The sequence below is a fragment of the Rousettus aegyptiacus genome, unplaced genomic scaffold (genome assembly GCF_014176215.1).
Source record: "Rousettus aegyptiacus isolate mRouAeg1 unplaced genomic scaffold, mRouAeg1.p scaffold_m13_p_5, whole genome shotgun sequence".
Classification (NCBI taxonomy): Eukaryota; Metazoa; Chordata; class Mammalia; order Chiroptera; family Pteropodidae; genus Rousettus; species Rousettus aegyptiacus.
Genome location: NW_023416308.1, coordinates 57,119,666 through 57,134,101, shown reverse-complemented (window position 1 = coordinate 57,134,101; position 14,436 = coordinate 57,119,666). Strand labels below are relative to the sequence as shown.

Here is a 14,436-nt window from a genome sequence, read left to right as displayed (position 1 = left end):
ACACGGAGGCTATGTTCATCTTGCTCACTATTAAATCAACACCACCTAGTACAGAACCTAATATATGATAAATGCTCGGGTGCTCAACGAAGAATTAATGAAAATCTAGGCTGTGTATGGGAGTTATATAAGTCTGACTAAGAACACAAACTGATCTAAAATATGTTTGCAACAAACAAAAGAATCTCAAAGTACATGAAACAAACATCAATAAAAAGAAGAACTAGAATAACTCACAGTTAGAATTGGGGATTTTAACATTTCAACCTCAGCAGAGGTATAAAAGAGTAGAACAACATAATCAATTAACACAACCTAATTGACATTTTTTAGAACATTTCAACTAATGACAACAAAATATATATTCTTCTCAAAGGCTCATGACGCATTCATCAAGACAGACAATACCTTGGGTCATAAAAACAAACCTCACCAAATTTAAAGAATTTATAATAATGCAGAGAATCTCATCCGATGATAATTAAGTAAAACTAGAAGTCGATATAGACAAATAACAGCAAAATCTTTAAACCCTTGGACATTGGTCAACACACTTCTAAATAATCTAGGTGCCAAAGAAGAAGTATAAAGGAAATAGAAAACACATAAATGCAGTGCTGAAAGGGGAATTTATGGCAATGAATACTTATATTAGAAAAGAGAAAAAGTCTCAAAACTATCATTTAAGTTCCTATGTTAAGAATATAGCAAAATAAGAGAAAATTACACCCGAAACAAACAGAGGGAAGGATATAATAAAAATAAGAATTTAAGTCCCCACAAAGTCTGGATGTGAAAATCAGCAAAGATTGTGGTTAAGTTAGAATGAGGGCTGCAAAAGTCCCAGGTGTTCTTCCTATAGAGCCAGTGCTTGAAGTTACCCACTGAACAACTTGTTCTGAGCTCCAGCACTGGAACAGCAGCTCAGAAGGCACCAGGAACATTTGGGGAGGAACTGAATTGACCGGCTTAAGGGTGAAGTAATGGAACAATGGAACAGAAACAATATAGAAATAGACCCACAAAAATAAGCCCAACTGATTTTCGACAAAGTTGCAAAAGCAATGGGGTAGCATAATCTTTCCAAAAAATCCTGTTGCAGTAATTGGAAATCCTTTGGGATTTAGGAATAGATGAAGAGTCCTTAGTCTTGACACCAAAAGCACAATCTAAAAAAAGACAAAATAATGAACTGGACCTTATCAACCTGGCTTTGTTCTGTAAGAGGCCCTGTTAAGAGGATGAAAAGACAAGTTACAGAATATTTGCAAACCATGTATCTGACAAAAGACTTGTATTTCGCATATGTAAAGATTTTCAAAGCCCAACAGTAAAAATATAAACACAGCAATTAGAAAATGAGTAAAGCACAAAAGACATTTCACAGAACAGAATATACAGATAGAAAATAAGCACATAGAAGCTGTTTTACATCATTACTCATTAAAGAAATGCAGAGTAGTGCTACAATGAGATGTTACCATAAACCCATCAGAATGGCTAAAATAAAAAAAATAACACCAAAAGTTGGTAAGGATGTAGAAAAATAGATAGGCATTTATGGAGTGACTATACAATGGCATGACCTTTTTAGAAAGTTTTCGGCTTTCTTGTTTTTAAACTAAAAATGGATTTATCAGATCATCCCAGCAGTCGTACATTTAACCCAGAGAAATTAAAAAGCTAGGCTCACTTAAAAACTTGTGAAAAAATGTCAATAGTAGTTTTATTTACAGTATCCAAAAAAGTAGAAACAGCCCAAATGCTCTTTGATGGATAAACAAGTCATGATAAACCTATACCATTGATTATAACTCAGCAACGAGAAGGAATATATGCAACTTAGATGAACCTTAGGAGTATACTGAGTGATAAACCAATCTCACGTGGTTACCTGCTCCATAATTCTATTTATAAAACGCTCTTGAAATAATAAATAATCTAATTATAAAACGTTCTTGAAATAAATAATAAAACATTCTTGAAAACAGAATACAGTCATGTCTCCACTTAAGCACTGAGAGTATGTTCTGAGAAATGTATTGTTAGGTGATTTTGTCATTGTGAGAACATCACAGAGTATACTTAAACAAACCTAGATCGTATAGCTTACTACACACCTAGGCTATATCATATAGCCTATTGCTCCTAGGCTTCAAGCCTGTACAGCAGGTTGCTTTATAAAACAGCATGACTAAATCAAGCACAAGAGAAAATGATGCAATGAAGAGATGAGGTAATCTGAGATGAATGAGCCTGCTGCCAGAGTTATACGGCATACTTTTTTACAGCAAACTTTTTTATTTATGAGTAGAAAGATTACATTCTAAAATAATGATAAAAAGTATAGTATGGTAAATACATAAACCAATCACATAGCTGTTGTCTATCATTATCATGTATTATGTAGTTAAGTAATTTTATTTGCTATACTATTATATAACTGGCAGCACAGCAGGTTTGTTTACACCAGCATCACCACGAACATATAAGTAATGTTTTGCTCTATGAAATTAGGATGGCTAAGATGTCACTAGGAGATAGGACTCTTTCAGCTCCTTTATAATCTTATGGGACCACCATTGTATATGGGGTCCTTTGTGTCATTATGCAGTGCATGAATATAGTGGTTCCAAGGGGTTAGGCCTCAGAGAGAGGGAGATGGTGGAGGAGGCTGTAAATGGCACCATGAGGAAGCCTTATGGTGATAAAACAGCTCTGCATATTGACTGGGTGTTAGTTACACAAAGCTACACGCAAGAGAAAATTATGTAGAATTAAAAACACACAGATACACATACACAAGAGTGCATGTAAACTAATGAAGAAATCTGAATAAATTCTAGTTATATCAATACCAAGATCATGGTTTTCATAATGTTCTTTAGTTGTGTAAAATGCTAACATTGGGGGAAGAGAGGAAAAGTTGCATAGGACCTTCTTTTATTTATTTATTTATTTGTTTGTTTGTTTGTTTGTTTGTTTATTTTTTGCAGCTGCTACCTGTGAATCTATAGTTATTTTTAAATAGGGTAGAAAAAATCAATTGTAACATGTGATCTGCTACTTTTAGGTTATGCAATTAAACAATCCACTTAATTTTTCCTTTCTTAATTTAACTTTGCTTATATGAAAATCAATTTAAGGATGTCTTCCTCAAACAATAAAATAGTATTTTATAGTAGTAATCGAAATATATAATAAGATATAAATTATTTTTAAACTTGAATATAAAAAAGTTTTGATTTAATGCATTTTGAGGATGTGGAACGACCTAGAGCAGCTATAAATGTCTTAAATACTAAGCCTAGTAGCTTAATGCTATGAAAAAGTTACATGAGGTGATCTTTCACTTTCCGATTCTCTCAGTTACCAGATTATCATAAGCAACTTTATTCACTTGATAGAAACTGAAATTATGCTGTACTCTTGGAATCTCTGTCAGACTATTGTCCTGGATGGGCTCTTAATCTCATAGTTCTGGCAGGTTCCCAGCATTTGTAAAAATTCTCGCTTGAATTATTTGGTGTTGAGGAATAAGAAACTAAAAATTAAGAATTTTCAAAGCTATTTAATGAATAAAGGGAAATAAGTGAGGAAATAAAATTCTCATTTTGGATTTTTAGACTTTATATCTGTGAGGCATCAAGGACTTAACGAAATCAGGTAACATTGCTGAGAGTCGAGAAAGGCTGATGCTGCCATGCTACAGACTGAAGAAGAGAGAGTCACTTTATCAGGGACTTGGCTTTGCCCAGAACTTAGTTTTTCGTTGTTTTTTTTTTTTTTTTTTTTTTACCTTTTCTTACTAGTCCTCATTGACTTGACCACACTGCTTCTTTGTAGTTACTATGTGAAAAAATCAGGACATTAAAGTTTAGGGTATCAAAAGGATCACTGTATATTTCTGTACTCTTTCTTTTTTCTTCATTGAGATTATTTATGAATCCTTTGTCAACGACATAGAAGACCACATTTACAGATTCTTTAAAAATGACAAGTAAAATTCTACTTGGGAGCTGCCTAATGTTTTATAACAATACTATGTATTTATATGGAGCATGTTTCCAAGTTTTTATTTGTTTATTTTTTTGTGTGTTTTGTCTTTTATCAGCCCTATTTTTCTTGTCTTTAGAGAATATAAATATTTCAGGCAAAAGGTTTTAATATGGAGGTGAAGAACAAAGACGTATATGATTCCTAAGGGGATTTCTATGAACTATTTTAATCATTGCCTCAGATTTATCTACAATTCTAGTTTAACCACGTGCCAATAACAAGACATCGTTTAAATACTATTTAACCCTGTGGTATTTACTGCTAGATGAAGGTAATGAATCAAAATGCCAGTTTTCTGAAGACAGATAGGTTAAATTTAAGTAAATCATTAAAAACCTAATTTAACTAAGATTAAGAGAGCACAATTATTGTTTTTTGTTTTCAAATAATAATTTTTATTTTTCTATTATAGTTGGCATACAATATTATATTAGTTTCAGGTATATAATATGATGATTAGATATTTATATATCACCCCAATAAATCTAGTACCCGTCTGACATTATATATAGTTATTACTGTACTATTGACTATATTCTTTACGCCGTACTTTACATCCCCATGACTATTTTGTAAATGCAAATTTGTACTTCTTAATCCCTTCTCCTTTTTCACCCATTCCCAACCCCACTCTTATCTGGCAACCATCAAAAGTTTCTCTGTATCTATGAGTTTATTTCTGTTATGTTTGTTTATTTTGTTTTATAGATTCCACATGTAAGTGAAAATATAAATCATGAAGGATTTGTCTTTCTCTGTCTGACTTATTCCACACACCACAGTACCCTCTAGGTCCATCCATGTTGTTACAGATGGCAAGATTTCATTATTTTTTTATGGTTGAGAGATATTTCATTAAGTGTGTACCACTTCTTCTTTATCCATTCATCCATTGACGGAAACACAGGGTGCCTCCATGTCTTGACCACTGTAAATAATGCTGCAATGAACATACAGTTTATTGTCCCTTTGAAGTAGTGTTTTGGATTTATTTGATAAAAACCTAGAAGTAGAATTACTGGGTCCTTCTTTGTTTCTTGTTACAGTTTTTGTTTTAAAGTTTATTTTGTGTGGTATAAGTATCACTATCCCAGCTTTTTGTTGATTGGGAAATGTTTCTTCGTCTTTCCATTTTGGCCACCTCCCTGTGTTTGTTTCTATGCATTAGGCAGAGCTACTAGGTCTCCCAGTCTTAGTAGAGTGGCCTTATGTAGTAGCTGTCCTGTGGGGCCCAGTGGTGCTGGTCACCTGAGCCAGGTGTTCCAGGTATGTCCCTGGTATGGGTTGTGTGTGCCTCCTTGTAGTTAAGCCTTGAATGCTATTTGCATCTCAGTGAGAGCGATTGACCCTCAGACCGATTGGTTGTAAAGACTGCCCGTTAACAACAGTGGAGGAGCTGTTGTGCAGGGGCTGACCCTTTAAAGCTGGATTTGCTATATCAGGGCTCTCTGGTGTCTGACCAGTCTGTCCTAAGGACGTATCTTCTCCAGATGCAGCCCCAGGTCGTGCTTTGGCTCAGTCTAAAACCAATCACCCGTCGTACCAGGCCCCAGGTCTTCTGGGAGGGGCCTCGCCAAAGGCCTAGCTCAGCAGCAGCCTGTGCTCTGCCCAAGGCTGTCCTCCGCCTGCGCTGAGCTCTGAGGTGTTTTGAGAGGCCAAACTTCGAACCGAGGCTGGCTGCCACTACTGCCGGGCTTGGTGCTTCTCACAAGAGGTATGGAGTATACTGAGGCCAGCTGCTGCTTGTTTGAGTTTTGTGAATCTTTGAGAGAATTTAGGAAAATTTGCAGCATGATCCAGGACAAGCTGTTTGTATGGAAAATCCACTAGAAGAAGCTTGGGTGGGCCTGCAAATTGGGTGGGGCGGGGTCTCAGGGAATCACAATATTTAACTCTTGTCCTTTAATTTTCACTGGATTTGGAATTATAGATTGACAGTTATTTTTTTACCAGCACATTATTACTATCTTTTAGGATCCTGTTAATGCTATCATTAGGTCAACTGAGAGTCTGATTTTCCTACCTTTATAAATTAATACCTCGTATTTTCTCTGGCTGTTTTTTATCTTTGATATTCAGTATTTTCTATATGACTTGCCTAGGTGTTCAGTCTTCTTGGGTTTTTCAGTTGTCCTTAGATCTTAAAATTGTTAAATTTCTTAAGTTCTGGAAAATTTTGACAATCTTCTCTCTTTTCATATATTCCTCATGTTATTCTTCTTCTCTTTCTGCAAATCTGATTAGATATATAAGATGTTCTTATCATATCTTCCATTCTGTTTACCTTTCATTCATATTTTCTATCCATTTGCCTTCCTGGGCTGCATTCTAGATGATTTCTTAATCTGTTTCTTATTTTTTACAATGTCAATTCCTTCATGTTTAAAACAGATCATACATATTTATTTTATAATCTGTGTCTGAAAAGTTACATATCTAAAGTCTTTATACATCAGATTCTGACTTTTACTGTTTCAGTTTGACTCTCACAATGATTTGTTTTCCTATATGTTTTGTGAGTATTAACTATGAAATTTTTGCTATGAGATTTTTTTCTCCATCCATTCTCATGATTTAAAATAAATTATTTTAGTTTATTTTTTACTTTTCTATTCTCTGGGTAAAGTATATCTATAGAGAGAAATTTCTAGTTCACCTAACTATGATTTTGAAGCCCTGTGGCATCCTAGCTATATGAAGGTTTGTTTATTTGTTTGTTTGTTTAAGTTGACCACCCACCTTATTTGGTCTCTAGGCTTTGTTTTTGGTCCTACACACTCAGAAAAGCCATGACCACCAAATTGAAGTTCATTGGGATTTGGTAAATGACCTAATAATGAAAGTTAGCTTCATTTCTGTTTGCGGCTTTTATCTAGCTTTGATCTTTAATTTTTTTTCCAAATTAGTTTATTCAGGCATTTAATAATATTTTGTAATATAATTCATATTATTTTTAAAAAGATTTGTCATACTTTCTAGTTCTCATATTAGCAGAAAGAGAAATCTTCTATCATGGTGCTCAGGACCCAACACAACAAATTCCTACCAGAATTTACATGGAGGCTGACATTGGGTGCAATGAGCCAGTGTTCTGTTTTTACTCTTTCTTTATGTCAATCACCAGGTGATGAGAATCATAGAATATTTCTGACAACAGATGCCTAGAGTTGTCATTTTTTTTTCTGATTTCTCTATTCAGTTCTTTATGTAGTATTAAATAACCTTGAGCCTTATTTTTTCTTCTCTTGTGTTTTAAATAAAATTATGAAGTTGACTTGAAGTCTCAGAAGACTAGTGTTGCTCTTTCTTAAATGTTTGCTGTACACTTTTCCACAGGGCAGGTTCTGTTAAGGTGAAAAGAAGTTCTTTGATTTAAAAAGATGAGGAAAATGCTTAACTATGCACTGTAGCAAACCATGTTAAAGAACACCTCCAAAATATGTAAACACTATAAGCTCAGTCTTCTACCTACAACTCAGTATTTTGTCAAGGACACAAAAATGTAATTTATTTTCTTGTGATTCACAATATCATAACTCACTCTGGTTATATTTGAAAGAGAATTTTGTCTATCTACCTCCTGACATTGCTGCATGGTCCTCAAGGGATGAATGAGAGCAAACATAACAAGACCGACATACTTTTTTTTTCCTGCTAGATCTTCTATTACATTTTATTACCTATTGTTTTGTACAGGTGCGTTGGGGTAGAAAACTTCAAGGACATCTAGAATACAATTCCTCATAGCGGCTTTTTTAAATGTTTCTTTTCTGCGAGCCTCGGCTCTGACCTTTCTCAGCCTTTAAAGGGTATCTCTCCCGAGCAAAAGTACCACTAGCCCCAGTCTTATGAGAGTCATGGTTGAGTTGGAGAATAAGTTACACAGCAAAATAAATATTTGATAATTTTATTATTTTCAAAAAAATTAATTTCCAACCCCCTCATATTGTAGCCCCGCCACATGCTCATTAGGATAGAAACACCTGTACTTAACCTCCACGGTTCTAATTTGCCACGTAACTAGCATCCTTTATTGTCTCCTCTGTTTATAGAGGTTATACATGTTGATGTAATTAGGTAAATCAAATAAATGTTATGTAGATCAATGACATACGAGTGTACCAAGAATGAGAGCATTAGCTCTATGAAAAGAAAACTAAAAGATTTTTTAAAATCCCCAAAACTAATAGTCTTGGAAAAGCTCAATAAAATGAGCAACTTAGGAAATGCTATAATATTCAATGTATGTGAGAAATTGTATAAAAATAAAAAAAAAAAACCTTTAAGGATGCTATCATCGGACCACTTCCCATGTTCTTATGCCACTTTAAAGAAAATAAAAATTGTATATGATGCATTACAGACAGGATATATGTATAAAATATTCACATGATGTTAAAATAAAAGAAGGGATTTTTTCACTAGAATATTGATCATCAGAAAAAAAAAGACCTCATTTCTGTATAATAAGATTGGCCAAAGAATGTAGAGTTAAATCATATTAGCTGAATAACAACATTTATTTAAAAATAAAGAAAAAATTATAACATTCAAGGTATGTGTATGATTTTTTAAAATAAATTTTAAAAATTAACTCAGTACCAGCTCCTATTTGTGTCAAATAAGAGAATGTCTAGCGACTTTTAAAAAGATCACTATGAAGTTCTTCTGTAAGAGATGATGTAGTTTAAAGATCTAAATTATTCTTACTCAAGTTTTGACTTTTACTAGCTGTGTGATCTGGGCAAGTTATATTCATAAAAAAGAGATGTTAAGTTAATAAGAGTTTGTGTAAGTAAAGTACATGACACAATGCCAGGCACAGAGAATTTCATAAATAGTCATTATTGCTAGTATTATGGAAATTTAAGGGATAGTGATTTGTTTTTATTGTATTATCTTGTGCCAAATAATATACTTTCCAGAGGTACCACTTTACTTAATAATTATTCAAAAGTATTAATTAAATACCTACTAAAAATAGATTCTCTTCTAGATGCTGGGTTTACAAAGATGGAAAGGACAAATATTCTTGCTTTCATGGATATTATATCCCAGTAGTAAATCACATAACCTCAAGAACTGACAGTTGCTAAGATGAGAAATAAGGCAGGGGCAACGTAATAAAAACCAGTGATAGAGCTGACAGGAGTGGTGGGGGAACTTGCTATTTTAAAGAGGATGATCAAGAAAGGCTTGCATCTTCCATAATTTAAAACTATGCATTCTGATAATAACCAATGGTAGAGGGGTCTGGGCAAAGGAAACAATTAGACAGTCATTGCTTGGCATGTTTGATTGAGCAAAAAAGAGTCAGTGTCTTGGAACCAGAGTAAATAGAATGCTAGAAGATGAAATCAGAAAGTTAGGTTGAGACCAGGTTATACATGGTCTTGTAGACTATGTAAGGAATTTAAATTTTATTTTAAAAATAAACCACTGAAATGAGGAAATAATGTAGCTTGATTTATGTTTTAAAATATAATTCTAACTCTTGTGTGGATAGCCTTTAAGGGGACAAATGATAAGAAATTATTTCTGTAGACCAGGAGAGAGATCAGCAGGCAATAGAAATATTTTTTTCTCTCTCAGTCTTTCCCTTTCTTTACACACTTGCATGTATACATCTTTAACGAGGCAGTTTTCTATATGTGTCTTTAAGGAAAAAAAACTAACTTGTACTCGGGTGGCTACATGCTATCACTTGATTTATTTTATACAGCATATTTCAGACTTTAATAGAAATGTGATATTTTTAAGTACTTTATGCAATCAACTGTCCAGTGCATTTATGATTTATAATGTATGACTTAATACTAAAGCAATGATCTACTTATTTTACTTTATTTGCATATATTTTTAATAATTCAGAAAAATACTACAAAGTAATGTCATTTCACATATTTTTCTTTGACCGTCACAGGCAATAATAGATACATAGTCTAAACATTAAAATAAGCTCTTTAAAAAATGTGAGTTTTTTAATGTATCCAATTAGTAGTCTCCAAATTAGTGTATGACTTTTCAGTCTTTTAATGAAAACCAGTAATGTACCACTGTCAGACTCTATTAAGGTATACATCCTGATATGCTTTAGTAACATTTATTAACTAATTGTACTTTAACCTGGCATATAGTAGGAACTTACTGTATGTCCGATTAATTATATTATTTTATTACTTTGACACAGGGATTTTCTTAAAGTCATAGAATAATTGTGTTTTTAATAGAGGTATATAAAGCTTACATATTTCAGAACATAAAGATTATTTTATTTACTTTTTACTTTGAGAGAGAGATTGAGAGAATGATAAGGAAGATAGAAGGCAAAAAGGAAGAATATAATTTAGATATGATATCTCAAATAGAATGGCTTTTGAAATAGTATTATTTTTTATGTTAAAGCCCCAATAGCCAATCAGTGATGCTTGAAAATGAAACACACACACACACACACACACACACACACACGCACATAGGCACATGCAGGCTTCTTTTTATATGAAGAAATTTTAACATAAAATTGAATTATTTTAGTTATAAATTTTGGTGTACTGAAAATTTTTACTTGAGAATTTTAAAAAAATGTGCTGGAGTATATACACAAGGATAATTTCATAGTGGTATGCTGATAACATGAATACTGAGCCTAAGTGGCATCTTATCAGAAATGCCTTCCATAAATCCCTACTAAAGTAGTCCTCTCTATCCTAGAGCCACTTGCTCCCCCTTGTCTGTGTTAATTTTTTCATAGTATGATCACTGTCTTATACTAACTTATCTATTCATGTGCTTGTGGTGCTCCCTGCATTATTCCTTTTAAAAGTAAGATTCTCGTCTAAGCTTAATGTCTTCTTGATATTTCACTAATGATTCTTCTAGACCATTCCTAATTCCTGCCATCCTTATGTATGGATTCCTCTTTTGATAACTCTATATTACACTTACAGTGTCCTGCTTATTTGGTTCATGTCCCGTGGTTAACTTCTGTGCGTATGTGTACGTGTAGGTGTGCATGTGTGCAACCATGTGTACATTCTCTTTGACATTCCCAGGCTACAGCACATAAAAGCTCTAAAAATATTTGTATTTGTTGATGAAGAATGTTTAAGACAACAGAGAACATTATAAATAGAAAATGAAGTACCAGTTTGGGGAACATGGACTGAGCGGAAGCTCATCAAATCGAATTAAACAAAACTATATTAACTTCTCAGATTTCACAGTCTGAGAAAGACCAATTTCATCATGGATTGAAAATCTACTGATTTAAATATGCACTTTTCGTGAATCATTGTAGTTCTAGCAACTGTAAGTATTTATTTTATGTATGAAGTGCTGATTTTCTTCTTTTTCTATTCTGGTAAAAAGCAGTGTATAAATAATAAAATTATTTTAAATTATAAAAAATAGCAATAAGATCATTTTTGTGCTTCAAATTGTATTTGTTTTGATATTTACTTGGAAGATAAAAATGCTGAAAAATATATTTGTTAAAGGAGTGGCTATGAATCAACCACTTTAACACTTATTAACTTTCTTCTACATTACCGATCCTCAGCTATGTAATTAAAATAGATTACCAAGGCTTAGATTTAAAAATATAAATTAAATGGAAGTAAGATTATATAGGTAGAAGACTCACTAGCAAGAGATTTTTCTCTTTATTAAATTGTAACCTAGCTGGGAGAAAAATGCTTGTTTATATTTTTAAAATGTTTTCTAAAAAGTAGAGATAACCTGAACCTCTAAGACTATAGGGAGAAACCAGGCAATAAATAATTGTTATCTAAAATTTATGAATAGACTATACAATTATTTCTCAATTTAATCATTTTTGGCTGACAAGGACAGCCCCGACACCTGAAAACTCAGTTACTTGTCTATTATAGGAATTCCTAATGCACACTTATCAAGTTCTTAAAGAAAGTTTCATGCTAGAATTTCATTTTTTTTTACGTTTATTGTACTTTTTAGGACAAATGAAGGCACCAAAAGATATTAATGTGCTGTATTGGTTATTGCTATATAAATGGCATTAGACAAAAAAAGTGTTAAATATTCATGAAAATCCTTATTTCCTTTAGGTTCCAGCTAGCAAAGGATGTGAGAGAAATAACTTACCAAAGGAGTAAACTATAACACAGTACAGATAATCACAGGAGTTATAAACAAAGGTAGTTGACATTAATAATTAAAAGAGAAAAATTCCCTGTGGTGATCTAGATGAGCTAAATGCACGATGTGTAAAGTTATTTGGCTAATGATCATTAGTTATGTTCTAGACCAGAATAGTGTATGTAACTGGTTCCTCTATCCTATTTTTCTAGTCCAATAGTATGTCTAATTTAATAAATATAGTTCTTATACATTCCCTGTGAGGAAAACTTGTCTCCATTAGAGCCTGATATTCTTATCTGTAAGCGAGTGTTCAATATAAATAAATGTCATAGGGAAAGTTTATCACTTCTCTGAAGTTTTTGTGTAACACATTAAATTAATTCTAACAGAAATTGCGTTATCGTTGTCAATATTCAAGTATATATTAATCCGACCTTTTAACTAAAAATTATTTATCATTTTATTATGAGATTTTAAAAATTGCTGCGTGTTTGCTTTTTGTTTGTTTATTTTCTCCGGTTTTGAAAATGGTTGTTTATCTCAACAGGATATTTTTTAATGAAGAAGCCGTAGAGCTGCTAAATACACTGCAACACAGGAAACCTGAGTGCAGAAGGATGGTTTACCCTTGGAGATTAATTCTGTGTCTGTCAGTCGCTGGGTGTCTTTCAGGTAACAATTTTGCCTTATGTATCAAATAACAAAAATAGATAAAGATCTCCATGACAAAGTGTCCTCAGATGTTCTTTTAAACGTATATCAGTATTCAGAAATTTTAACAAAAGGAAGAGAAAAAAAACCCTTAAAACCTTGTTAGCATTGCAAAAAGTCATATACAACTCGATATAAGAAGGTTCTTAAAAAATACTATGTATATAAGAATAAAATAAGTATCTGTCTCACCTCAGTGACTTTCATTTATAACATAAGTCATTGTTAGCCTTCAGAATATATGGTTTATACACATAATTTAGCAGGTAATTATAAAAATGTCTCATTACATTGCTGAATTTCACTATATAAAAACAGAACCATGCTAGCTTTATCACACACAGACACACACACACGCGCGCGCGCACACACACACACACACACTATCATTTAAAAACATCTCTAACACAATATGTTCTCTTGATTGTCTAATCTTTAACTTTGTTTTGATAAATTTTATTGTTCTATATTTTGAATCTAACATAAGATGTTTTATCTACAAAAGTAGTTCATATTCTTTGAAATAATATTATCATAATGCTAAAAATTAATATGCCAGAAGCTTTTTTGTTTTAATTTAAGAATGTCTAGAAATTAAATTATAGCAATGATTTAAATGCTTATACACATAACATTTCAAGTTGATTAGATTTAACTCAGTGGCTGTATATTCTGTTAAGTGCTAACAGTGTAACTTCAACTATGAATGATGGATGAGTCCTCTTTAAAACCAGAAAGGTAGTCCTCAGTTTAAATTCTGCTAAAAAACTTCATTTGACATTCAAAAAATATCTTTATATACAGAGATGAGTCTAGTATTTTAGTCATATAAATGCATGTTATTGTTTTCATATTATATTATAACATATTTACATGTACCTAAATGTTTTTAAAAGATATATAAAGGCTTCTTCCTTGTTAAAATACTAATAGTAACTGCAAAAACAAAAGTCATTGATGTCTTATTATTATATGTGAACACCTAACTTCCAAAAGAAAAAAGGTTTAAGAAGAGACATGAAAGGTGGGATGAGACCTCTATAAAATGTTGATAGAGACATCTATGAGAAAGTAAAAAAGTGAATAGTTTCAGAGACATTAAAAGTTAAATGAAAAGTTAAAATGTTTAATTAAAAAAGAAATAATCATCAAATATTTTATTCTTTCTTAGGATCTTTCTATGCAATACTACCATTTTCCCTGCTGATCTCATCTATGTCTCTTTTACTTTTTCAATGTTATCCTCCTCTTGAACTCATAAACTACCCGAAAGAAATGGAGATAGACTTGCGAGGTAATATAAAGGATCCTATTTAGTTGAATTATCAAAATAATATAAAATATTTAATCAACCTATGTTTTTAGCAATTTCAAATCATAAACAATTAATATCTTTAGTTCCAAAATTTATAACTTAAGTTGCTTTCAATAATTTTTATCTATTATTATTTCAAATGAACTAACTAAACAACCGAAAGAAATGGAGATAGACTTGCGAGGTAATATAAAGGATGCCTAGTTTAGTTAGAATTTCAAATAAAAAAC

At 32.3% G+C, this 14,436-nt stretch overlaps 1 protein-coding gene across 4 annotated transcripts in view; it reads left to right on the top strand.

Annotated features, from left to right (window-relative positions):
* Positions 1 to 14,436, top strand: part of CNTN5 (contactin 5) — a 1,096,099-nt gene that overhangs the window by 423,336 nt on the left and 658,327 nt on the right. For all 4 annotated transcript variants that reach the window (XM_016134020.2, XM_016134019.2, XM_016134021.2 and 1 more), the window contains one exon: positions 12,728 to 12,852. In XM_016134020.2, coding sequence (XP_015989506.2) covers positions 12,798 to 12,852 — 55 coding nt within the window. In that variant the 5' untranslated portion in view covers positions 12,728 to 12,797. The remainder of the gene's footprint in view (positions 1 to 12,727; positions 12,853 to 14,436) is intronic.